At 51.0% G+C, this 24,571-nt stretch overlaps 1 protein-coding gene across 17 annotated transcripts; it reads left to right on the top strand.

The window, feature by feature from the left end:
- The first annotated feature begins 4,977 nt into the window (after positions 1 to 4,977).
- ECE2 (endothelin converting enzyme 2) lies at positions 4,978 to 23,570 on the top strand. 17 transcript variants are annotated; one of them, XM_077991864.1, is made up of 19 exons: positions 4,978 to 5,285; positions 6,292 to 6,398; positions 6,585 to 6,720; positions 6,945 to 7,160; positions 7,622 to 7,746; positions 7,864 to 8,010; positions 8,189 to 8,254; positions 13,756 to 13,944; positions 14,904 to 15,046; positions 15,419 to 15,533; positions 17,717 to 17,827; positions 19,920 to 20,018; positions 20,124 to 20,201; positions 20,744 to 20,847; positions 21,051 to 21,161; positions 21,287 to 21,354; positions 21,532 to 21,722; positions 21,836 to 21,931; positions 22,566 to 23,570. In XM_077991864.1, the coding sequence occupies exons 2-19, from the start codon at positions 6,306 to 6,308 to the stop codon at positions 22,740 to 22,742; spliced, it is 2,265 nt and encodes a 754-aa protein (XP_077847990.1). In that variant the 5' UTR covers positions 4,978 to 5,285; positions 6,292 to 6,305; the 3' UTR covers positions 22,743 to 23,570. The 17 variants fall into 17 exon arrangements, 16 of the variants coding, with proteins under 16 accessions (XP_077847990.1, XP_077847991.1, XP_077847989.1 ...); XM_077991865.1 differs by lacking the exons at positions 4,978 to 5,285; positions 6,292 to 6,398 and adding exons at positions 5,716 to 5,922; positions 6,130 to 6,260; XM_077991863.1 differs by lacking the exon at positions 4,978 to 5,285 and adding an exon at positions 5,716 to 5,884 and having other exon boundaries at positions 6,174 to 6,398; positions 21,836 to 21,985; positions 22,503 to 23,570.
- Positions 23,571 to 24,571: the final 1,001 nt, after the last annotated feature.

Here is a 24,571-nt window from a genome sequence, read left to right on the forward strand (position 1 = left end):
GTGGGGAACATTTTCCTACAGCATAAACTCTTCTTGTCTATCGTTTGTAAACACTGCATAGCATCTCACTGTATGGATGTTTGATTCAACAAGCCCTCTACTCATGAACATTGAATTCCCTCCTAATTTTTTTGTTTGTTATTATAAATAGTGCTGTGATGAACAAATGTTGTAGGGAAAAATGGCCACATTATTTTGTACCTCCTCCAATCAAGAAGTAGCATCTATTTCTCCAACCCTGAATGGGCTTGATCATGTGACTTGCTTTGCCCAGTGTGGACGTTGGTAAATGTGTTGCAAGCAGAAGCTTGAACAAAGTGTTTATGACCAGGCACGTTGGCTCACGCCTGTAATCCCAGCACTTTAGGAGGCCAAGGCGGGCGGATCACCTGAGGTCAGGAGTTCGAGGCCAGCCTGGCCAACACGGACAAACTGTCTCTACTAAAAATACAAAATTAGGCATGGTAGCACATGCCTGTAATCCCAGCTACTCGGGAGGCTGAGGCAGGAGAATCGCTTGAACCCAGGACGTGGAGGTTGCAGTGAGCCAAGATCGCACCATTGCACTCCAGCCTGGACAACAAGAGAGAAACTCTGTCTCAAAAAGAAAGTGTTTATGTACTGGGGCTTGCCCCTTCTTTGTTGCTGAGAATCCTAAGGCCACCATATGAAGAAGCCTGGGCAAGTCTACTGGAAGAGAAGATAATACACAGAGACACTGTTCAGACATCCCAGCTGAAGCCCCAAAATGGAAATGAAGCCATACTAGACCGTGCTAAACCATCCAGCTCCTGCTGAGCTGGCCAATCCCAAAGCATCACAGAACATGAGAAATAATCAATATTTGTTATTTTAATCCAGTTTGAGATGATTTGTTACACAACAAAAGCTAATTGATATAAATATCCCGTGAATAATGATTATTTCCTGGAACAATTTCCTAGAAGTACATTTTCTGGGTCAAAGAGTGTGTACACTTTTATGCCTTTTGGTTCATATTGCCCAAAAGGTTGTATCAACTTCTAAGCTACCAGCAATGTATGAGTGTTCACATCTTCCATCTTTATCTATACTGACATTGATGTTTCTTTTGTTTTTGAGATGGAATGTTGCTCTATCACCCAGGCTGCAGTGCAGTGGCACCATCTTAGCTCAGTGCAACCTCCATCTCCCAGATTCAAGCAATTCTCCTGCCTCAGCCTCCGGGATAGCTGGGATTACAGGCACCCACCACCACACCCGGTTAATTTTTGTATTTTTAGTAGAGACTGGGTTTCACCATGTTCGCCAGGCTGGTCTCGAACTCCTGACCTCAAGTGATCCGCTCAGCTTAGCCTCCCAAAGTGCTGGGATTATAGGTATGAGCCGCCACACCAGGCCTCGTTGATGTTTCTTGTAATCTTCATGACTATATTGTGTTTGAAATTTAACACACAAGCCATTGTCCATTCCCTCTCAATTCACAATCAATTTAGACCAAAAATGAGATTATCCATGTAGGAAAAAAGACCAAAAAAGATTATTCAGTAGGAAAAAAAGATCAAAAAAAGATTATCCATGTAGGAAAGGAAGAGTAGAAGAGAGAGAAAATAGGAGAATAAGAGAGAAACAGAGTCAAAGATGATAAATACAGAGAAAGAAAATAGAAATATAAAATAGAGCAACTTCCAAGACTCTTATACATAGGGTATTTAACATGTAGTCAGAAATAGTTATGGGGGGCTGGGCGTGGTGGCTCAGGCCTACAGCACTTTGGGAGGCCAAGGCAGGAGGATTACTTGACTCAGGAGTTTGAGACCAACCTGGGCAACATAGTGAGACCTCATCTGTATGGAAAAAAAAAAAAAATAAAAGGCCAGGTGTGATGGCATGCACCTGTAGTCCCAGCTACTTGGGAGGCTGAGGTGGGAGAATCTCTTGAGCATAGGAGGTTGAGGCTGCAGGGAGCTCTGATAATGCCAGCCTGGGTGATAGAGCAGACCCTGTCTCTAAAAATTTGAAGGAAGGAAAGAAGGAAGGGAGGGAGGGAGGGATGGAGGGAGGGAGAGGAGGGATGGTTATGGGTCTAAAAATAATTTGGGCTATGAAAGAGACTTGAAAAGAAAGTGTCCATTTAGGCCAAGCCTAGTGCATCTGAGAGCACTGTAAAAATAGGTAACAGGCTCTATAATATGTGGTTGCATTTAATTCTCACAGCAACTCTCTGAGACAGGGGTGATTGTTTCCATTTTATAGATGAGAAAAATTAACAGTCAGAGCTTTCAAATAACTTGATAAAGATGATACAGCTGATAAAGAATTGAACCCAGATTTGAGCCCAAGTCTGCCTGTCTTGGAAATTTATGTATTTCCACTAGAAGGGATGTAGCAAAACAATAGCAACTAATGCAGGGAGGAAGTGTAGCCTCCTTTTGATTCATATTGCTAAACTGCTCTCCAGAAAGGAACCATATTCCCTGGGTTTGAATCCCAGCTCTGCCACTTACAAGCATATAACTCTTAGTGTTTCTATGCCTCAGTTTCCTCATCTGTAGAATAGCTTCATAAGTGTCATGAGTGCATAAGATGTAAACCACTTAGCGTAGTGGCTGCCACATAGTAAAGTACTGTCTAAACTTGCTGTTGCAGTGACCCTGGGAATATTTCTAATGATCCTGTTGCCAGGTGGCCCATATGCAGTAGCTTTCCTTATGCAATCATGCACCACATAACAACCTTTATGTCAATGATGGACTGCATGTATAATAACAGTGGTCGCATAAGATTATGATGTTGTAAGCCAGGCACAGTGGCTCACATCTGTAATCCCAGCACTTTGGGAGGCCAAGGCGAGCAGATCACTTGAGGTCAGGTGTTCAAAACCAGCCTGGCCAACATGGTGAAATCCCGTCTCTACTAAAAATACAGAAATTAGCTGGGCATGGTGGTGCGTGCCTGTAGTCTCAGCTACTCGGGAGGCTGAGGCAGGAGAATCGCTTGAACCCAGGAGGTGGAGGTTGCAGTGAGCCAAAATCGCGCCACTGCACTCCAGCTTGGCAACAGAGCGAGACTCCGTCTCAAACACACACACACACACACACACACACACACACACACACACACACACACATTGAGTGCCCATTATGTGCCACGCACTGTCCCATATACTTTACAAGTACTATTTCATTTAATTCTCACAACTAGCCTTTGAAATAGGTATTAGTCTTTTTTTTTTTCTTTTCTTTTCTTTTTTTTTTTTTTTTTTGAGACAGAGTTTTGCTCTTGTTGCCCAGATTGGAGTGCAGTGGCACAATCTCAGCTCACTGCAACCTCCACCTCCTGGGTTCAAGTGATTCTCCTGTCTCAGCCTCCCGAGGAGCTGGGATTACAGGCGTGTGCCACCACACTCGGCTAATTTTTTGTATTTTCGGTAGAGACAGGGTTTCATCATGTTGACCTGGCTGATCTTGACCTCCTGACCTCAAGTGATCCACCTGCCCTCAGGTGATCCACCCGCCTCAGCCTCCCAAAGTGCTGGGTTACAGGCATGAGCCACCATGTGTGGCCCGAAGTAGGTATTCTCACTTCCATTTTACAAATGAGGAAACTGAGTCTGGATCCAAAATCTTTTATCCTTACTGTGACACTGTACTGTCTCCAGTTTGAGAACTATGCAATTTTGGGATGAAAAATGCCAACAAAAGCAATGCAACACTTCTCAGCCTGCTTCATTCATCATCTACTCTTTCTTAGCTGCAAGAACATTCTGCGTTAGATCCACTGCAGCAAGTTGTCTGAGAACTGAGGTGAGCATCAATAAATGGATTATGGGCCAGGCATGGTGACTCATGCCTGTAATCTCAGCACATTGGGAGGCCGAGGTGGGAGGATTGCTTAAGGCCTGGAGTTCAAGACCAGCCTGGGCAAGATGGGCAAGACCACCCTGTTTCTACAAAAAAAAATTTAAAAATTAGCCAGGCACAGTGGCACCTGTCTGTAGTCCCAGCTACTAGGAGGCTCAGGTGGGAGGATTGCTTGAGCCCAGGAATTTGAGGCTGCAGTGAGTTATAATCATGCCACTGCACTCCAGCCTGAGCCACAAAGTGAGACACCCGTCTCTTATTTTATTTATTTTTTTGAGACCAAGTTTCATTCTTGCCCAGGCTGGAGTACAGAGGCACGATCTCAGCTCACAGCAACCTCCACCCCCCTAGGTTCAAGCGATTCTCCTGTCTCAGCCTCCCAGGTAGCTGGGATTACAGGTGCCCACCACCATGCCTGGCTAATTTTTGTATTTTTAGTAGAGATGGGTTTTCACCATGTTAGCTAGGCTGGTCTTGAACTCCTGACCTCGTGATCCGCCCGCCTTGGCCTCCCCAAGTGCTGGAATTACAGGCATGAGCCACTGCGCCCGGTTGACACCCTTCTTGAGAGAAAGATGAGAAAGAAAGAGAGAGAGAGAGAAGGAAGGAAGGAAGGAAGGAAGGAAGGAAGGAAAGAGAGAGAAAGAGAGAGAGAGAAAGAAAGAAAGGAAAAGGGAGAGAGAGAGAGGGAGGGAGGAAGGAAGGAAGGAAATGGATTATGTGTTTGCTACCCATTCAAGCCTTCTCAGGTCAAATTCTTGTACTCCGTCAGTGGGGGTGGGGTTGGAGGATGGGGAGAAGAAGATGAAGCGCACTCTCTTTTCCTTTTTTTTTTTTTTTTTTTTTGGAATTGTAAAACACTAGGCACTTTTCAGTGCAGCAGACTGCAATAACACCAGGCCTGATTAAGGAATGACAATATGGAAGGCAGATGGCAGATGCATGGGTGCCACACTATTGCTTTTCAGTTAAATATTGCTTGGTGTTAGTTTTTTTCTCCTTGTAAATCTCCCAAATAAAACGGTTTGCTTTCCCCAAGTTAGAAGTGTTAGCACGTCTTTTCTTTAAATATCTGTGCATGGCTGTTTTTTTCCCTGCCAATTTGTCACCATCTGTAACCCTCCCTTTATGAGATGATCTGATGACAGCAGTTATCTTGGAGAGTAGAAGTGTGGTCTTGAAGCACCATGGAAGAGTGGAGTCAGTGTGGGCTGTGGGTGTGGAGTGTATGCTCCCCCTGCACTTGGTGTGTGTACGTACAGAAACACAGTGTGCGTGTGTGTTGGCTCTCGGTGTGTTGTGCGTGTGTACACTGTGTGTGAGTATGCAGAGTGTGTACATTCTGTGGGCATTTCATGTGCTTGTGTGGACTGTGTGCTGGGCATCGTGACTGCCCGTGTCCTTGGCGTCTATGTGCTCTCTGCACATAGGTAGGTACCAAAGGTAGGTACCACGTGCACACCCTGAATGTGGGTGAACTGCCTGTGTGCTCTGTATTTGCCAGCTGAAGAGGGGCTGTGTGGACTACTGGGGGAAGACGTTCCTCAGGAAGGCATAATTTCTCTAAAGTGCTTAAAGGGGACGGAGAGAGCCTGAAATTTGGGGCAAGTAGGCCAAGGAATATTAGCAACCTCTGGGACTGGTTGCATTTCATTACTTTTCCTAGGAAAGTAAATTATGAGTGGCTTGAAGGAGGGTGCTGCTGAGATGGGGGGCGGACCATGAAGCGTGGAGGGGTCTCCGGTGTTGCCGGAGGGCACTGGAGCCTGCGGAGAGCCTCGGCGCGCTCCTCCCTCTCCCCCACGCTCCCCCCACCCCAGGCGGGGCGCCGCGTGGGGCGGGGGACTCCGGCGGGCGGGGGCGGCCGCGGCCCGAGCGGGGGTGCTGCGCAGCGGCCGGCAGTGATGGCTGGTGGCGGCGGGGCCGGGCAGGGGACCGGGGCCGCGGCCTGGGAGAGGGCCAGCTGCCGGGAGCCCTGAATCACCGCCTGGCCCGACTCCACCATGAACGTCGCGCTGCAGGAGCTGGGAGCTGGCAACAACGTGAGTGGGGGCCCCCGGGCTCCAGGGGAGGGAACCGGGTGGAGGGGGACGAGGCAGAGGGGTCGGCAGCAGAGGGGCAGGCCATGCCTGGCTCGCGGAGGTAGGGCTGTGTCCCGGGCCTGGTGGAGCTGTGATAGAGAGACCCCAGGCCCGAGAGCGTGGCAGGTGGGAAGAGAAGGGCCCTCTTAGCAGGGGGGAGGGGTCCGCGAGGCAGGGGGCACTGGGGCAGGGTCGTGGGCAAAAAGCCCTCTCTGCCTGACCTCGGTTGGCAACCCCGACTGTCTGGCAGATGGTGGAGTACAAACGGGCCACGCTTCGGGATGAAGACGCAACGGAGACCCCCGTAGAGGGCGGGGCCTCCCCGGACGCCATGGAGGTGGGCAAGGGGGCTTCCCCTTTCTCACCAGGCCCCAGCCCTGGCATGACGCCTAGCACACCCAGGAGCTCTGGGCTGTTCTGGAGGGTCACCTGCCCCCACCTCCGCTCCATCTCTGGCCTCTGCTCTAGGACTATGGTGAGGCGATGCTAAGCCATGACGTTGCACAAAACAGACTCAGGGCTCAACTCACCAGCTGGCCTCATTGCCCCCGGGCCCAAAGTTAACCCTGTGGCTCTGAAAACTGCCTGTGGCTTCACCCTCTGGTGATCTTGGACCCCTGCCCTGCAGCTCAGTTGCTCTTTGTCCCCCTGTGTTCCCCAGGTGGGATTCCAGAAGGGGACAAGACAGCTGTTAGGCTCACGCACGCAGCTGGAGCTGGCCTTGGCAGGTGTCTCTCTACTGCTGGCTGCACTGCTTCTGGGCTGCCTTGTGGCCCTGGGGGTCCAGTACCACAGAGGTAGGTGGGCCCACACTCTTCATCAGCATTCATAACTAGGGGTTCTGGAGGCCAAAGGGCCTCTAAGATTTTCACTCGAGGGGGCCAAGCCTTCCCTGAAAAAAAGCCCTGGCTTTGCTTTCTCTTCTCAACCTTCCTGCTGTCATGGCCCTTGCAAAGAGTTTGCCTCTTCCAGACAGACAGACTGACAGTCTCCTACCCTCCCGCCGTGTCCCCTACCACAGACCCATCCCACAGCACCTGCCTTACAGAGGCCTGCATTCGAGTGGCTGGAAAAATCCTGGAGTCCCTGGACCGAGGGGTGAGCCCCTGTGAGGACTTTTACCAGTTCTCCTGTGGGGGCTGGATTCGGAGGAACCCCCTGCCCGATGGGCGTTCTCGCTGGAACACCTTCAACAGCCTCTGGGACCAAAACCAGGCCATACTGAAGCACCTGCTTGGTGAGTGGGGCTGTTAGGGAGGCCTTGGGCCACCTATGTGCTTTATGCCTAGCACAGGGCCTGGCACTTAGCAGATAGTCAATGTCCATGAATGAGGAAGTGGATGGCTCTGTGAACACTCCAGAGGGTTGGGAGGCAGAGAGCAGGGACTCTTGAGAAGTGGGGATGGGTTTGACGGGGGCAGAACTCTGGGTATAATGGAGGACCGCTTCTCTGCACCCTGTTTGGAGCACTGTTGTGGTGTGGTAGACACCAGGGAGCCTGTACTGCTTAGATATACTTGAGTCTCCATGGACAGGGAGAGGAAGCCACGGCTTGCTGTTTCAGACACTCTTCCTGGGTCTGCGTTAGGAGGACTGCTCATTGACAAGGCAAGGAGAGGAACCGAGCGAGCAAGGGCCAGGGACTCCCTCTCAGCAGTTAACGTAATTGCCACCTGGATCCTATGTTCTGCCCCACAGAAAACACCACCTTCAACTCTAGCAGTGAAGCTGAGCGGAAGACACAGCGCTTCTACCTATCTTGCCTACAGGTGGAGCGCATTGAGGAGCTGGGAGCCCAGCCACTGAGAGACCTCATTGACAAGGTGGGGCCACTGAGCCGGCTGAGGGCAGGGGAGCAGGAGGGGCCTTGAGAGAGGAGATGGCCCAGGAACACTTTGGGAGCTCCTGTGCTAATTATTCCACTTATGGTTTCTACACAGATTGGTGGTTGGAACATTACAGGGCCCTGGGACCAGGATAACTTTATGGAGGTGTTGAAGGCAGTAGCAGGGACCTACAGGGCCACCCCATTCTTCACCGTCTACATCAGTGCCGACTCTAAGAGTTCCAACAGCAATGTTATCCAGGTGATGAGCTGGGAAAGGGTGAGGAGAGACTTAGGGACCCTTTGCTGAGCCCAGACTTCCCTCTCGTGTGACAGGCAGGCTGGGCTGACCCCCGGCTCCCACCCCAACCCCTGCTGGGGAATTCAGGTTCCCATGGTGGGGAAAGCGAGGGGCTCACCTCCTTTCCTTGCCGTTGCAGGTGGACCAGTCTGGGCTCTTTCTGCCCTCTCGGGATTACTACTTAAACAGAACTGCCAATGAGAAAGTAAGGAACATCTTCCGAACCCCCATCCCTACCCCTTGCTGAGCTGGGCTGATCCCTGTTGACTTTTCCCTTTGCCAATGGTCAGAGCAGGGAAGGTGAGCCTATCCTGTCACCTAGTGAACCAACTGCCCCTCCTTTCTTCCTTCTTTTCTTCCTCCCTCCCTCCCTTTCTTCCCCTTTTCCTTACTTCCTTTCTCTTGTTCTTCTAGTAGGTTTCATAGACACCTACTGTGTGCCAGGCCCAGTGGGGGAATTCTGAGATACAAGTTTCCAAGCCATTGTCACAGGAAGCGTTCAGTGTCAATGGGTTCCTGGACCTAGATAGCTGAGAACAAAGCTCACAAGAGGGTCCTGAGGATTCAGGAGAGACTTAGGGAGCCAGTGAAGTCTTCCTAAAGAGATTGCATTTGATCCAGGCCCTGTAGAATACATGGGAATGCATGAGGGCATGCTGGGTAGAAAGAAGTTTAGGCCAGGTGCGGTGACTGACATCTGTAGTCCCGGCACTGTGGGAGGCCAAGGTGGGTGGATCACCTGAGGTCAGGAGTTCGAGACCAGCCTGACCAACAAGGTGAAACCCTGTCTCTACTAAATATACAAAAATTAGCCAGTCATGGTAGCAGGCACCTGTAGTCCCAGCTACTCAGGAGGCTGAGGCAGGAGAATTGCCTGAACCCGGGAGGCGGAGGTTGCAGTGAGCTGAGATCGCGCCACTGCACTCCAGCCTGGGTGACAGAGCGAGACTCCAACTAAAAAAAAAAAGAAAAGAAAAGAAAGAAAGAACAGTTTGCCGGGTGCAGTGGCTCACACCTGTAATCCCAGCACTTTGGGAGGCCGAGGCAGGTGGATCATGAGGTCAGGAGTTCGAGACCAGCCTGGCCAAGATGGTGAAATCCTGTCTCTACTAAAAATACAAAAATTAGCTGGCCATGGTGGCACACGCCTGTAGTCCAGCTACTTGGGAGGCTGAGGCAGGAGAATCGCTTGAACTCGGGAGTGGGAGGTTGCAGTGAGCCGAGATCATGCCATTGCACTCCAGCCTGAGTGGCAAGAGCAAAACTCCATCTAAAAAAAAAGAAAGAAAGAACACTTTAAACAAAAGTGTTGATGAGGCCGAGCACAGTGGCTCACACCTGTAATCCCCGCACTTTGGGAGGCTGGGCGGATCACTTGAGGTTAGGAGTTCGAGACCAGGCTAGCCTACAGGGTGAAAACCCGTCTCTACTGAAAATACAAAAATTAGCCAGGCATGGTGGCAGGCACCTGTAATCTCAGCTACTTGGGAGGCTGAGGCAAAGAGAATCGCTTGAATCCAGGAGGCAAAGGTTGCAGTGAGCCAAGATGGCGCCACTGCGTTCCAGCCTGGGCAACAGAGCGAGGCTCTGTCTCACACACACACCCTAAAAAAAAAGTGTTGAAGAGGGAAAGGCTAGGCGTGTTTGGACCATGGCGAGGGGTCCACTATGGTAAAGTACAGAACTCAAGGCAGATGAGAGGCTGGAGAGGTGGGCAGGAATGGGTTATGGAGGGGACCTTGAATAGCACACTACGGAGTTTATTCTGTAGCTCCCGGAGAGCCACTGCATGCTCCAAAGTAGGGAGGCAGCGCAGTGCTTTGGGAAGTCAGTTTGTTTGGGGTGTGAAAAGTAGATGTGAGAAAGAAAGCCTGGAGATGAATTAAGAGTGTCTGTGGTACTCTGTGCTCTGAGTCAGGAAGGTCCCAAATGAAAGAGGTGGCAGAAGGAATGGTAAGAAGAGGAGGATGTAAGAGATACCATCAAGTCAGAATCATGAGTTCTTGGTGCCTGGATGTTAGAGGAAGGAAGAGGTGAAGATGGCTGAAGCTGTTCACTTTCATGATGGTGGAATGGAGGGGTGCCTTGGGAATTAGGGGTATCTGTAGGAAGAACCAGCTTAGGGTACATTGAGAAAGAGGAGACAGTGCAATGTCACAGGAATAGGAGAGACTTTGGAGCCAGACCTGCATTTCAGTCTCAGCTCTGCTGCTTGGTGCAAGTTAATTAATCTCTCTGATGCTATTCCCTCATCCGTAAACAGGGGATCATAGCATCAACCTTATGTGGTGTCGGGAGTAGGTTAGGGGTACAAACTTATGCTTCTGCATGTGGAAGATGCTCAGGGTGTGGGAGTTGCTCCTTTTAGACATGTGAGTTTGCTGGAACCTGAGCACCTTACATACAGAGAGGCCAGCAGGCAGCTGGGAAAGCCGTGCGGAGTCCTGAAGAGAGAATAACCCTGAAAGGACCCAGAGGCTTGAGAGGCATCTCCTTAGAAACCCAACCAGGCCACGCAGGGTGGCTGTAATCCAAACACTTTGGGAGGCCGAGGCGGCCTGATTACTTGAGGACAGGAGTTTGAGACCAGCTGGCCAACATGGTGAAACCCCATCTCTACTAAAAATACAAAAATTGGGCCAGGCGTGGTGGCTCTCGCCTGTAATCCCAGCACTTTGGGAGGCCAAGGCAGGTGGATCACTTGAGGTCAGGAGTTTGAAACCAGCCTGACCAATATGGTGAAACCCCATCTCTAATAAAAATACAAAAATTAGCCCGATGTGGTGGCGGGTGCCCATAATCCCAGCTACTTGGAAGGCTGAGGCAGGAGAATCGCTTGAACCCGGGAGGTGGAAGTTACAGTGAGCTGAGATGGCGCCACTGCACTCTAGCCTGGACAACAGAGCAAGACTGTGTCTCAAAAAAAAAGAAAGAAAAAAAAGAAACCTAAACAAAGGCTTTGAAGAGGTGAGACAGGAGGAGAACAGAGAAAGGACAGAAGGAGATCCTTGTATTTTAAGGGCAGTGGGAGAAAAATAGTAAAAGAGATTGCCGTGGAGTAGGACAATCATTTATCCTTCTGTCATTCATTCAGAAACATCTGCTGACCATCACTTGGCCAGACCCTCCTCTAGACATATGGTGAACAAGACACTTCTACTACCCTCTGAATGGGGAAGAAGGCATACAACAGTTTGCTACACAGTTGTCCTGTTTCCAGTTGTTGAGACTATTATAGAGAAGAAGCATAGGGTTCTGAGAGCAAGTGCGAATAGGAACCTGCCTAGTTCCAGGGTGCGGATAGGCTGCAATGAAGGGAGAGGGCTCTGCAAAGGCAATAGGTTATGCAAAGGCGCCAAGGTGGGAAGGCATATGGCCCCCTGGCCATTCTCAGTGGGAGAGGGAGCAGGAGGGGCATGCAGGCCAAGGCCTTCTGGACAAGTCCATAGGCTCACGCTATGCAGGAGCATTGTGGGCCAAATTTAGGATTCATCCCAAAAGAAATGGAAGGGGAAACTTAAAAGTGATGTGAACAGATGTGTGATTTTGACATCATCTGAGTAGGGGAGGAGATAATTTTTATGATTTGGGAGAGAACCACATCCTTCAACCCTTTGATAGGGGCAAGAGGAAAGACTTGGGTTTGACTGTCAGCATGTCACTGGTTGCCTTCAGGAAGCCTCCTGTGCTGGGATCTAGAGAAAGATGAAACGCAAAAGGTTGAGATAGGATGAAAACTAAGAGTAGGCTGGGTGCAGTGGCTCACGCCTGTGGCCCCAGCACTTTGGGAGGCCGAAGTGGGCAGATTACCTGAGGTCAGGAGTTCGAGACCAGCTTGGCCAACATGGCGAAACGCTGTCTCTACTAAAAATACAAAAATTAGCCAGGTGTGGTGGCCCACGCCTGTAATCCCAGCCACTGGGGAGGCTGAGGCAGGAGAATTGCTTGAACCCGGGAGGTGGAGGTTGCAGTGAGCTGCGATCACACACCTGCACTTCAGCCTGGGTGACAGAGGGAGATGCCATTTCAAACAAACAAACAAACAACAACAACGACAAAAAACTAAGAGTAAAGCAGGGTTCAGGAGAGTCTCAAAAGTAAGCACTAAGCTGAAGGTGAGGAGGTAGAGAGAAGGGGTATGATGAGATCACTGGTTTAGCTAACCATCCCCCTCAGGAGCTGGGATGACTGGGATTGGTACTCAAACCTCTTCCTCTGATGCCAGCAGCAAGTAAGAGGAGAGGTGAGGGACAGGAGGAATTTGAAATACACAGAATGGATATTAAGGGATCTAAAACTTCTTAGTAAGTAGAAGAGGAGATGGCCTTTGGTGATTTGGGGAGCCCAGGTGGGCCTTCAGATTGAGTGGAAAGTGATTTCTGGGAGGAGGATTAAGGGAATTGGCACAGAGCAGTGTTGAGTGTCTGTTTGCAGGTTTTCATCCTGTTATTCAACAGACATTTATTAAGCACCTACTATGTGGCAGACAGTTGCACTTGGGCCTGAAATTACAGTGGTGAACAAAGCAAACACAGCCCTGCCTTCATGGAGCCTCAGGGCCAGAAGGGGTGAGGCCGCATGAGTTTGTACTGGACCCGGGCAGGGCCAGGGCAGCCATGGCCCTGGGTTCATCGGGCCTGGGCCACATTCTCACTCTGCCATCCGCTAGTTTGTGATGGAAGTCAAGCCGTGTCATCTTCCTAAGTTTGTCCCCTGGGGTGTGAAATGGGACTCATCTTCACTTCATGAAGTTGCTGTGCAGGGAGGAAAAGATACACTGTATGGAAAGCCTCTAATAGAGAGTCTGATGCATGTCCACAGAAGTGGTCACTAAATGTTTCTTTTCCATGCTTTTCTCTCCCTTGGAGACCAGCGGGTAGTGGAGAAAGCAGCAAGCTTGAGGCCTGGCAGGATGGGAGGTAATAGAGGCCTGAGGATACCATGGCCCAGATCCCCTGTGAGGTCCAGTCAGCTGTTCAGTGAAGGCACATGGTCACTGATGGGCTGGGACAACTAGCAGGGATCTAGGAAACAAGAAGGCAAAGCAGTATGAGAAGCAGGCCCATCTGCTGGACAGACACTTGCAGAGCATTTACTCTGTTCTAGTCCCTAGAGACAGTAATGAGTAAGCTGCTGTAACTTGGAACAATGCTCTGCTGGAACTCACCTTCTCCTTGGGGAAATAGATGACAAACAAGTACAGAAGTAAGTAAACAAGGCCAGGCACCGTGGCTGATGCCCGTAATCCCAGCACTTTGCAAGGCCAAGGCAGGCAGATCACCTGAGGTCAGGAGTTTGAGACCAGCCTGGCTAACATGGTGAAACCCTGTCTCTACTAAAAACACAAAAAATTAGCCAGGCGTGGTGGCGGGCACCTGTACTCCCAGCTACTCGGGAGGCTGCAGCAGGACAATTGCTTGAACCCGGGAGGTGGAGGTTGCAATAAGCTGAGATCGCACCACTGCACTCCAGCCTGGGCAACAGAATGAGACTTAATCTCAAAAAATAAAATAAAATAAAACAAAAGAAGTAAACAATACTTAGCCGATGGTGGTAAGCAGTGTGTCAGAAATGAAACAGGTCATCCAAGAAGGCTTCCAGAATCAAGCAGAAGAGATAGTGAGCAGAGGTGGTGGTAAGAATAGATCTTCTCAGCCTTGGGCAAGACTTGTTGCTGGGCTCTGAGGGTCATCTGGGCCTTGACAGGTGCTCACTGCCTATCTGGACTACATGGAGGAGCTGGGGATGCTGCTGGGTGGGCGGCCCACCTCCACGAGGGAGCAGATGCAGCAGGTGCTGGAGTTGGAGGTACAACTGGCCAACATCACAGTGCCCCAGGACCAGCGGCGCGATGAGGAGAAAATCTATCACAAGATGAGCATTTCGGAGCTGCAGGTGGGGCAGGCAGGGGACTGGAGACATCTGAGAGGGGCCAGCCCTGGAACACACCACCCAGCTTCCCTCCATGCCATCTCCCCAAGGCAGCCAGTCCTTTCCTCATTCCCTTGCATTTCTGTGCTTTCCAGTTGCACTGGGAAAAACATGGTGTCCATTTAGGGCCACCTCTGGTCCCTTTCTTGTTGCCTGGGGATGCATGGAGGGATTGTGTTAAAAATGTGTAACAGTTTCTATGAGATGTCCACAAAACAGTCAGAATAGGCTGGACATGGTAGCTGACACCTGTAATCCCAGCACTTTGGGAGGCCGAGATGGGTGGATCACCTGAGGTCAGGAGTTCAAGACCAGCCTGGCCAACATGGTGAAACTCCATCTCTACTAAAAATAAAAAATTAGCCAGACTTGGTGGCACATGCCTGTAATCCCAGCTACTCGGGAGGCTGAGGCAGGAGAATCACTTGAACCTGGGAGGCGGAGGTTGCAGTGAGCTGAGATCATGCCATTGTACTCCAGCTTGGGTGACAAGAGTGAAACTCCATCTCAAAAAAAAAAGATAGAAGTGGAAGTTTCTACTGGAGGACCGGTACTGTGCCAGGCCATTAACACTTTAGATGTTGGATTATGGAAAAGTTGGGGTGGGATGTGGTTCTGGAGGAGAAGCCAGTATGTGTGGGGTGTCAGGGGAGTGGTATTTTATCAATTGTTAGGAAAATATTTGAATATCTAGGCCCCAGATGAATGTCACAAGTAGTGGTTATCCTTGTATAATAAGTGGCTGGGCTCCCAGATTGGAGGTGCCCAGGCCTGGAAAAGGGTATATTACAGGAAGGAGTCGCCATGAAGCCAGTAGTTGTTGCTATGGCAATGGGAAGGGCTCCCAGGCTCCAGCATACAGTGGGGGAGGGTTCTGCTGGAAGTGAGTCAGGCAGGCAAGGCCTGAGATTTTTTTCTCTCAGGCTCTGGCGCCCTCCATGGACTGGCTTGAGTTCCTGTCTTTCTTGCTGTCACCATTGGAGTTGAGTGACTCTGAGCCTGTGGTGGTGTATGGGATGGATTATTTGCAACAGGTGTCAGAGCTCATCAACCGCACAGAACCAAGGTGTGGGGGGATCCCAAGGTGAGGGTGGGTTCCGTGGAGGTCTCCAGCAAGGCTGGGCATAGTGGACTGGCCCAGCCACACAGAACAACATTTGATAATGCCATGAGCCTTCCAAACATCAAATCAGAATGCCTATGGGCTTTTCATCTGTGCTAGGGTTTCAGGGTTCTCCCTGTGATCTCTGTTCCCACACCTCTCTCCAACCTGACCTCTACAGGCAGGTATGTGGCCCCGGGGCCAAAGAGGAACTCTGGGACAGCTTCCACATATGCCTCTCAGGACTCCTGCAGCCTGCATGTTCCTAGGGGCTGGTTTGGGGGGTGGAAAGGGCATCCCACCTGCCCTTTTCTTATTTTCTGGTCTGGTTGTCAGCATCCTGAACAATTACCTGATCTGGAACCTAGTGCAAAAGACAACCTCAAGCCTGGACCGACGCTTTGAGTCTGCACAAGAGAAGCTGCTGGAGACCCTCTATGGCACTAAGAAGGTGGGCTCTCTGACTTTACCTCCACGTTCTGATCCAGTCTAGCTGATGCTGCACGCCTTCAGTGTATCAGGCACCATGTGCCTCATGGTGCACAGGTGCATACTATGGAGCGCAGAATTTGGAAGCAAGCCGACTTGGGTTCCAACCCCAACTCATTCATTTTCTAGCCTGTAGGACCTTGGGCATGTCACCTCTGAAAGTGCTGGAATTACAGGCATGAGCCACCGTGCCCAGCCCACAACTAATTTTATATCCAGTCAGTCGCCCATGCAAGAAACATGAGAGTCACTCCAGTGACTCTCAGGACACTCTCAGTGACACTCTCCATTTTCTGCTCTGTAAAGCAGGAATAACTTGGAGGGTTGTCAAGAAGAGTATTAGCTGAGTTAACATAAGTGAAGCATCTACACAGTAAATGGTATGTATAGGCACTCAGCTTCGATGAGGAGGATGGAGAGGATATAATAAATAATGCAGTATTTAGTTTCAAGATGCCCCATTAAGTGGGGGGAGTGGACATGTAAACAAATACATTATATTTTGTGGTGATAAGTGCTCACACTGAGTGAAAGACTTTTGTGCTATAGGACGGAGGTGGGACAGCACATTTCACCTGGGGGGTTGGTGGGGAAGGGCATCAGAGAAGCGTTTTCTGAGAGGTGCCATGTGATGGAAAAGTTCACCAAGAAAGCTGAGGAGAAGGGCATTCCAGGGACAAGGAACGCCATGTGCAAATTCCTAGAGGCCAAAAGGAGCATGGTGGCTTTACACATATTCTGGCATGAGCTTGAGAAGAGGGCAACCGAGAGGCAGGGTTTGGTAAGGTGGGCATGGGGCACTCGGGAAGGGACCTGAATATTGTGTCGAGAAGTCCGGCCTTGATTGTTTCACAGATGGGGCTCCATGGGAGTAGCCATGGAGAGGAGAAACACAATTGGGTTATGTATGAGATGATATTTCTGGTGGCTAAATGGAAGATGGAGGGGAGCAGCAGGGACACGAGGATGAGAATGGAGTCGGGGTGTCCAGTTAAGAGGCAATTGCAGGCTGGGCGGGGTGGCTCATGCCTGTAATCTCAGCACTTTGGGAGGCCAAGGTGGGCGGATCACTTGAAGTCAGGAGTTCAAAACCATCCTGGCTAAGACGGTGAAACCCCATCTCTACCAAAAATACAAAATTTTGGCCGGGCATGGTGGCAGGTGCCTTTAGTCTCAGCTACTTGGGAGGCTGAGGCAGGAGAATGGCATGAACCCGGGAGGTGGAGCTTGCAGTGAACTGAGACTGCGCCATGGCACTCCAGCCTGGGTAACAGAGTGAGACTCCGTCTCAAAAAAAAAAAAAAAAAAAGTCAAGTTTGGGTGTGGTGGCTCAAGCCTGTAATCCCAGCACTTTGGGAGGCCAAGATGGGCGGATCACAAGGTCAGGAGATTGAGACCATCCTGGCTAACATGGTGAAACCCCGTCTCTACTAAAACAAACAAAAAAACTAGCTGGGCGAGGGGGCAGGCGCCTGTAGTCCCAGCTACTCGGGAGGCTGAGGCAGGAGAATGGTGTAAACCTGGGAGGCGGAGCTTGCAGTGAGCTGAGATTTGGCCACTGCACTCCAGCCTCAGCAACAGAGCAAGATTCGGTCCCAAAAAAAAAAAAAAAAAAAAGTCAAAGTAGTTGAATGTGGGGGTTAGGGAGATGGAGGAAGCTGGAGTGACTCCCAGGTTTCTTGCATGGGAGACTGACTGGATATAAAATTAGTTGTGGGCCGGGCACAGTGGGTCATGCCTGTAATCCCAGCACTTTGGGAGGTCAAAGCGGGCAGATCGCTTGAGCTCAGGAGTTCAAGACCAGCCTGGGAAACATGGTGAGACCCCATCTCTACTAAAAATACAAAAGAAAATAGCCTGGCATGGTGGCATGTGCCTGGGGTCCCAGCTACTCGGGAGGCTGAGGTGGGAGGATCACTTGAGCCTGGGGGACAGAGGTTGCAGTGAGCAGTGATTGCACCACTATACTCCAGCCTGGGTGATAGAGTGAGACCCTGTCTCAAAAAAAGACAGATGTGGCACTGAGCAAACCCAGGACTCTGTTGTCCAGAGCTAAGAAGGGCTGCTAGCCCCAGTAACAGAGAAAGGCCCTCTGACTGGAGGACATAGCCATCTCTGGGGGCCTGGCTCTTTGTCCCTTAACAGTCCTGTGTGCCGAGGTGGCAGACCTGCATCTCCAACACAGATGACGCCCTTGGCTTCGCTTTGGGCTCCCTCTTCGTGAAGGCCACATTTGACCGGCAAAGCAAAGAAATTGTGAGTCTACAAGATTATTTCAATGCTATGCCCTCAAAATTGACTGTTCATGTATGTGCGGACATATAGAAAAACAATGGGGGCCAGGCGTGGTGGCTCATGCTTGTAATCCCAACACTTTGGGGGACCAAGGCAGATGAATCACGAGGTCAGAAGTTCGAGACCAGCCTGGCCAACATGGTGAAACCCCGTCTCTCTAAAAATACAAAAAATTAGCCAGGTGTGGTGGCGGGTGTCTGTAATCCCAGCTACCTGGGAGGCTGAGGCAGGAGAATCACTTGAACCCAGGAGGCGGAGGTTGCCGTGAGGCGAGATCGTGCCAGTGCACTCCAGCCTTGGTCGACAGAGTGAGACTCCGTCTCAAAAAAAAAAAAAAAAACAAACAAGGCTGGGCGCGGTGGCTCACGCCTGTAATCCCAGCACTTTGGGAGGCCGAGGCGGGCGAATCACAAGGTCAGGAGATGGAGACTATCCTGGCTAACATGGTAAAACCCCGTCTCTACTAAAAAAGACAAAAAAATTAGCCGGGTGTGGTGGCGGGAGCCTGTAGTCCCAGCTACTCAGGAGGCTGAGGCAGGAGAATGGTGTGAACCCAGGAAGCAGAGCTTGCAGTGAGCAGAGATCACGCCGCTGCACTCCAGCCTGGGCAACAGAGCGAGACTCCATCTCAAAAAAAAAATAAAAAAACCAAAGAAAAACAACTGGATGTAAATTCATGAACAAATGAAGTGCTGCTTTGGGCAGTGGGATTATAAGCGTCCTTTAAAGTTGTCTATGTGTTTATGTTTATATAACTAGAAGAAATATTTATTTATTAGGATATTATAATGGATGTGCTTAAAGTATTACCTGTAAGGATGTTTATGGTTTTTATGGCAATGTTGTTTATCATAGCAGAAAATAAGAACTGGTTAAATGTCCAACTATAGAGTAAAGGAAAAATAAATTGTGGTTAGGATGGGTTGTGAGGATCCTTAAACAGCTGATATATCTTTCAGTGAAAAAAGTAGATTACAAAAAATATATACCTAATACAACATAATTCCATATTTTATGTGCATATCAGGGGAGGGAAAAACTCTAGAAGTGGGTAATCAAAATGTTAAAAGAACTTACCTATGAATGAGTGATTTATAGCTGGTCTGTTTTCTTTTTCAATTCTCAGTTTTCCAAATTTTCTGTGAATGCCCTCTTTTCATAATCAGATAAAAATCATTGCACTAGGCTGGGCACGATGGCTCACGCCTGTAATCCCAGCACTTTGGGAGGCTGAGGTGGGTGGATCACGTGGTCAGGAGTTCAAGACCAACCTGACCAAGATGGTGAAACCCCATCTCTAGTAAAAATACAAAAATTAGCCCGGCATGGTGGCAGGCGCCTGTAATCCTAGCTACTTGGGAGGCTGAGGCAGGAGAATTGCTTGAACCCGGGAGGCGGAGGTTGCAGTGAGCTGAGATCGCGCCACTGCACTCCATCCTGGGTGACACAGCCAGACTCTGTCTCGAAAAAAAAAAAATCGGCCGGGCGCGGTGGCTCAAGCCTGTAATCCCAGCACTTTGGGAGGCCGAGACGGGCGGATCACGAGGTCAGGAGATCGAGACCATCCTGGCTAACACGGTGAAACCCCGTCTCTACTAAAAAAATACAAAAAACTATCTGGGCGACGTGGCGGGCGCCTGTAGTCCCAGCTAGTCGGGAGGCTGAGGCAGGAGAATGGCGTAAACCCGGGAGGCGGAGCTTGCAGTGAGCTGAGATCCGGCCACTGCACTCTAGCCTGGGCAGCAGAGTGAGACTCCGTCTCAAAAAAAAAAAAAAAAAAAAATCATTGCACTATATTAAATTATGATATTAATTTGATGAACTTATTGTCAATTAAAATGTTTATTTAATTAAGAAAAAAGCCAGCCACAATCCCAGTACCTTTACAAATGGTGTTTCCTTCTTGTCCTCTCTAGGTGCTCAGCTGTATTTCATTAGTCTAGGCGTTCCCATTTCCCCTGGGGGGACAGGGATGGGGCACCAGGGTGGATGGGGGGCGGGGCAAGGATGCATTCAGTGCAGGGGGAGGCTGACTTTGCCTCCTCCCTCCCAGGCAGAGGGGATGATCAGCGAAATCCGGACTGCATTTGAGGAGGCCCTGGGACAGCTGGTTTGGATGGATGAGAAGACCCGCCAGGCAGCCAAGGAGAAAGTGAGCGGTGGCTAGAGTTGGGGCGCCATCTTGAGGTGGGGTTCAAGGATACAGTTTTGCTAGGAACCTGGGGAAGGAAACAAACCCTTAACCTGGTCTCTTCAGGCAGACGCCATCTATGATATGATTGGTTTCCCAGACTTTATCCTGGAGCCCAAAGAGCTGGATGATGTTTATGATGGGGTGAGTACCTGAGCTCATCAGTGCTGAACCTCAGCCCTGTAGAGGACACTGTTCTTTGGGCTTAGTAACTGGGGCTCAAGCACTGGGAAAGAGGTGTTCGTCGGTTTCTTTTAGAGGCAGATGGAGGTAACCAGCATTGTTAAAGTGTTGGCTCTGTGTCAGGCTGCAGGCCAAACAGCAGTGAAATATAGTGTTAACGAGCCAAGATTTGGAGTCAAGCCTAATCATATTCTGTTTCTACCCCTAACTTGGTAACCTTAACAAAACCTCTCTAGGCCTCGGTTTCATTTTCTGTAAAATGGGGGTCCTACTAGTGCCTATCTCATAGGGTTGTTGTGAGATAAATGAGTGCAGTATGTAAAAAAAAAAAAAAAATAGCACCCGTAACATAAATGCCCTTTAAATATTGCCGATTATGGTTTACTAGATATTTTACAGTTGAGGAAACTGAGGTTTGGAGAGATACTGAGTAGCCAAACTGGGGCTATTATCTTCTCCAATGGATTCTCTTGCTCTCTTTCTACTTCCCACCTTTCCCATAGTACGAAGTTTCTGAAGATTCTTTCTTCCAAAACATGTTGAATTTGTACAACTTCTCTGCCAAGGTGATGGCTGACCAGCTCCGCAAGCCTCCCAGCCGAGACCAGTGAGAATGAGGGGGCGGACATAGACACTAGGGGCGGCGGGAGAGGTGGGGAAAGGTTTCCTGGGATGGGGGAAAAGGGTGGCAAGATTGCTCCCAGACCAGAGGCCCCAGGCCCTTGCAGGAGGTAGGTGGGGCAGGGCTGCTGGGAGGGGAACAGTGTCAGGAGAGTCGGGAGCCTCAGCCTCTCCCTCTTCCTCCTCCAGGTGGAGCATGACCCCCCAGACAGTGAATGCCTACTACCTTCCAACTAAGAATGAGATCGTCTTCCCCGCTGGCATCCTGCAGGCCCCCTTCTATGCCCGCAACCACCCCAAGTGTGTCTGAAGCAGGAGGGGCTGGGTGCTGGGGCCTGGGCCTGTGGCTGAGCTGGGAGCAGGGCTAGAGGTGGGATTCAGAAGTACCCCCACCATGTCCTCACTTGCCATTCCTCACCTACCAGGGCCCTGAACTTTGGTGGTATCGGTGTGGTCATGGGCCACGAGTTGACACATGCCTTTGATGACCAAGGTAGGGGCCCATGGAGTCATCCCCTGGAGCCTAGAATTCCCAGTGGCTCCTGCAGGGCCTTGGGACATTGATGTAGCCCCAAGGGACCTGTAGTCTATGGACCAGGGCTGGTGGGGGCACTGCTGCCCCCGAGATGAGCTCTGGTTTTGGTGGGGTGCAAAGGTGAGTTCTCCTTAGGGCGCGAGTATGACAAAGAAGGGAACCTGCGGCCTTGGTGGCAGAATGAGTCACTGGCAGCCTTCCGGAACCACACGGCCTGCATGGAGGAACAGTACAATCAATACCAGGTCAATGGGGAGAGGCTCAACGGCCGCCAGACGCTGGGGGAGAACATTGCCGACAACGGGGGTTTGAAGGCTGCCTACAATGTGAGTGGCCTGACCAGCCCTCCAGCGGCTGAGGCCTGCTGGCCTGGGGTGAAAGGTGCTGGGTGGATGGGGGCAGGCCTGGATGGGCTTGCTGCCCACTGTTCTGTCCCCAGGCTTACAAAGCGTGGCTGAGAAAGCATGGGGAGGAGCAGCAGCTGCCAGCCGTGGGGCTCACTAACCACCAGCTCTTCTTCGTGGGATTTGCCCAGGTATCACCCTCCGGGAAGGCCTGGGGTCTGCCCCTTTGTCCTGCTCCCTCCTGAGTATGTCATTAGGAGAAGTCTGGGGCATGTGTCAAAGGGGCTGGGGAATGGGGCTGAGGCTGGGGCGTGAAAGGTGGGCTGGGAAGGCCTGTGCCCAGAGCCTTTCGGCCAGCCGGGGCCCACAAAGGCAGCCTGAAGAGGCCTGAGCAGGAGAACGCCTCGGTAGGATTTTACATAGCTCAAAGGGCAGGGTTGCGTGCTTGAGGGGCACAGGGTGGGGCAAAGGGTGGCAAAGGGGACAAACATTGATCCTCACGCTGTTCCTGTGAGGAAGGCATGCAGGAAACTAAAGCTCGGGACGCAGAGTGGCCTGTCTGGGGCTGCCCAGGAATAGAGTAAGTGGCAGAGCAAGGACTCAGGCAGAACCTCCACTGGGCAGCCACAGCAGGCAGCTTCCGGGGCTCCGCTTTTTCCCCTCGTCATGTCCATGCTGGGCAGCCCGATGTCCAGGGCAATTTTGGAAGGAACTTGGGAGGGGCTGCAGCGGTGGTGGTTTGTGTCTCTGGGACAGCTGTAGCCGACTCTAAGGCCCGGCTCCACACTAGACACCATATGTCCCCATGTCTGTCCTGGCCTGCAGGTATGGTGCTCGGTCCGCACACCAGAGAGCTCTCACGAGGGGCTAGTGACCGACCCCCACAGCCCTGCCCGCTTCCGCGTGCTGGGCACTCTCTCCAACTCCCGTGACTTCCTGCGGCACTTCGGCTGCCCTGTCGGCTCCCCCATGAACCCGGGGCAGCTGTGTGAGGTGTGGTAGACCTGGATCAGGGAAGAAATGGCCGGCTGTCACCAGACCTGGGGCAGCTCTCCCAACAAAGCTGTTTGCTCTTGGGTTGGGAGGAAGCAGATGCAAGCTGGGCTGGGTCTAGTCCCTCCCCACCACAGGCAACACGAGTACAGTCCCTCACTCCCCACCACAGGTGACACAAGTACAGTCCCTCCTCAATCACCACATTGTGCCTCTGCTTTGGGGGTGCCCCTGCCTCCAGCAGAGCCCCCACCATTCACTGTGACATCTTTCCCTGTCACCCTGCCTGGAAGAAGTCTGGGCAGGGAGGCCAGTTCCCACGGGAAGGAGTCTGCCTCTTCTGGCCCCAAGCTTACTCAGCCTGGCGGCCATGGGGCCTGCCGTGCCTGCCCCACTCTGACCTGCAGGCCTGGATGGTGTACCTTCTGGACTTCTCCCCAGGCTCACTCAGTGCGTACTTAAGGGTGGACTCAGCTCTGTCTGGCTCACCCTCAGGGGCTACCCGCACCTCACCCTGTGCTCCTTGTGTCACTGCTCCCAGTGCTGCTGCTGACCCTCACTGACAGCTCCTAGTGGAAGCCCAAGGGCCTCTGAAAGCCTCCTGCTGCCCACCGTTTCCCTGGGCCGAGAGGGGAAGTGCATATGTGTAGCGGGTACTGGTTCCTGTGTCTTAGGGCACAAGCCTTAGCAGGTGATTGATTCTGCCTAGACCAAGCAGGAAAGCAGATAGAGCAGGGAAAAGGAAGAACAGAGTTTATTTTTACAGAAAAGAGGGTGGGAGGGTGTGGTCTTGGCCCTTATAGGACCCTGTGCCAATAAATAGACATGCATCCGTCAGCCTGTCTCTTCCTTCAGTCCTGTTTTCATGGATCCATTCACTCATTCCACCAGTGTCTACAGAGCAACTACTGTATGCCAGCCACTCTCCTCAATGCTCATTTACTCACTCAGCAGATACAGGGGACTGAGATTTGAAGCCCAGAGAAGACAGAGAAAGAGAGGCAGGATGGAGGAATGGAAGGAAGTTGAGTCTGGCTGGGCAGAATACATTGTCTGCTAACTGGTGGCCATAGCCCCATCCCCAGCTGTTCTACAGCTGGAAGGATTTGCTGCTTCCCTCCACTGGTGCATGCAGCCGGGCCTGACACTGAGTCTGGGTAACTACTGGGCCAGGGTCAACTTGGAAGATGGGCAGCCCTTACCCTGCAGTGGTGGGAAGTCCTGGGCGAGGTAGCATATCACTCCCTGAGCTCCCAGAGCTCAAAGCCCTGGCCTCCGCTTGTAGCTGAAAAGACAAACATTTCCTTCTAGCCTCAAAGACTCAGAGCTCCTGAGAGTCACTCATTCCACCTACACGCACTCATCAGGCCTACCAAGTGCCAGGCACAGAGACTGAGCATATGGACTCTACCCTCCAGAGTGAGGGAGGGAAAAGGAACATTGACTGAATACCTCCTGTGTTCCAGGCACCTGTGCTAGGTGGCTCATTTCTTTATTCATTCATCCATTTATTAAGTTATACTTTCATAGGCTTATTTTCAAAAAATATATTGATTTATCAACAATGTGTCAGGCACTGGTGATATAAAAATGAATAGGATAGGTGAGGTGGTGCACCTGTAGTCCCAACTACTCAGGAGGCTGAGGTGGGAGGATTGCTGGAGCTCAAGAGTTCAAATCCAGCGTGGGCAACATAGCAAGACCTCATCTCTTAGAAAAACAAACAAACAAAAAACCTGATGAATGAGAAGTTTCTTCTTCCCTTAGGTGACTCTTCTTCTGTTGGCACTTCCACCTTTATGAGCTCACCTAATCCTTGCAGCAATAGCCCTTTACAA

This window comes from Macaca mulatta, chromosome 2 (assembly GCF_049350105.2).
Source record: "Macaca mulatta isolate MMU2019108-1 chromosome 2, T2T-MMU8v2.0, whole genome shotgun sequence".
NCBI lineage: Eukaryota > Metazoa > Chordata > Mammalia > Primates > Cercopithecidae > Macaca > Macaca mulatta.

Coding starts and splice junctions, on each gene's coding strand:
- ECE2 (XM_015131474.3), top strand. CDS start 5,846: ATGAACGTCGCGCTGCAGGAGCTGGGAGCTGGCAACAAC. Junction 6,399..6,584: donor GCCTCTGCTCTAGGACTATG/GTGAGGCGATGC, acceptor TGTGTTCCCCAG/GTGGGATTCCAGAAGGGGAC. Junction 7,161..7,621: donor CATACTGAAGCACCTGCTTG/GTGAGTGGGGCT, acceptor TCTGCCCCACAG/AAAACACCACCTTCAACTCT.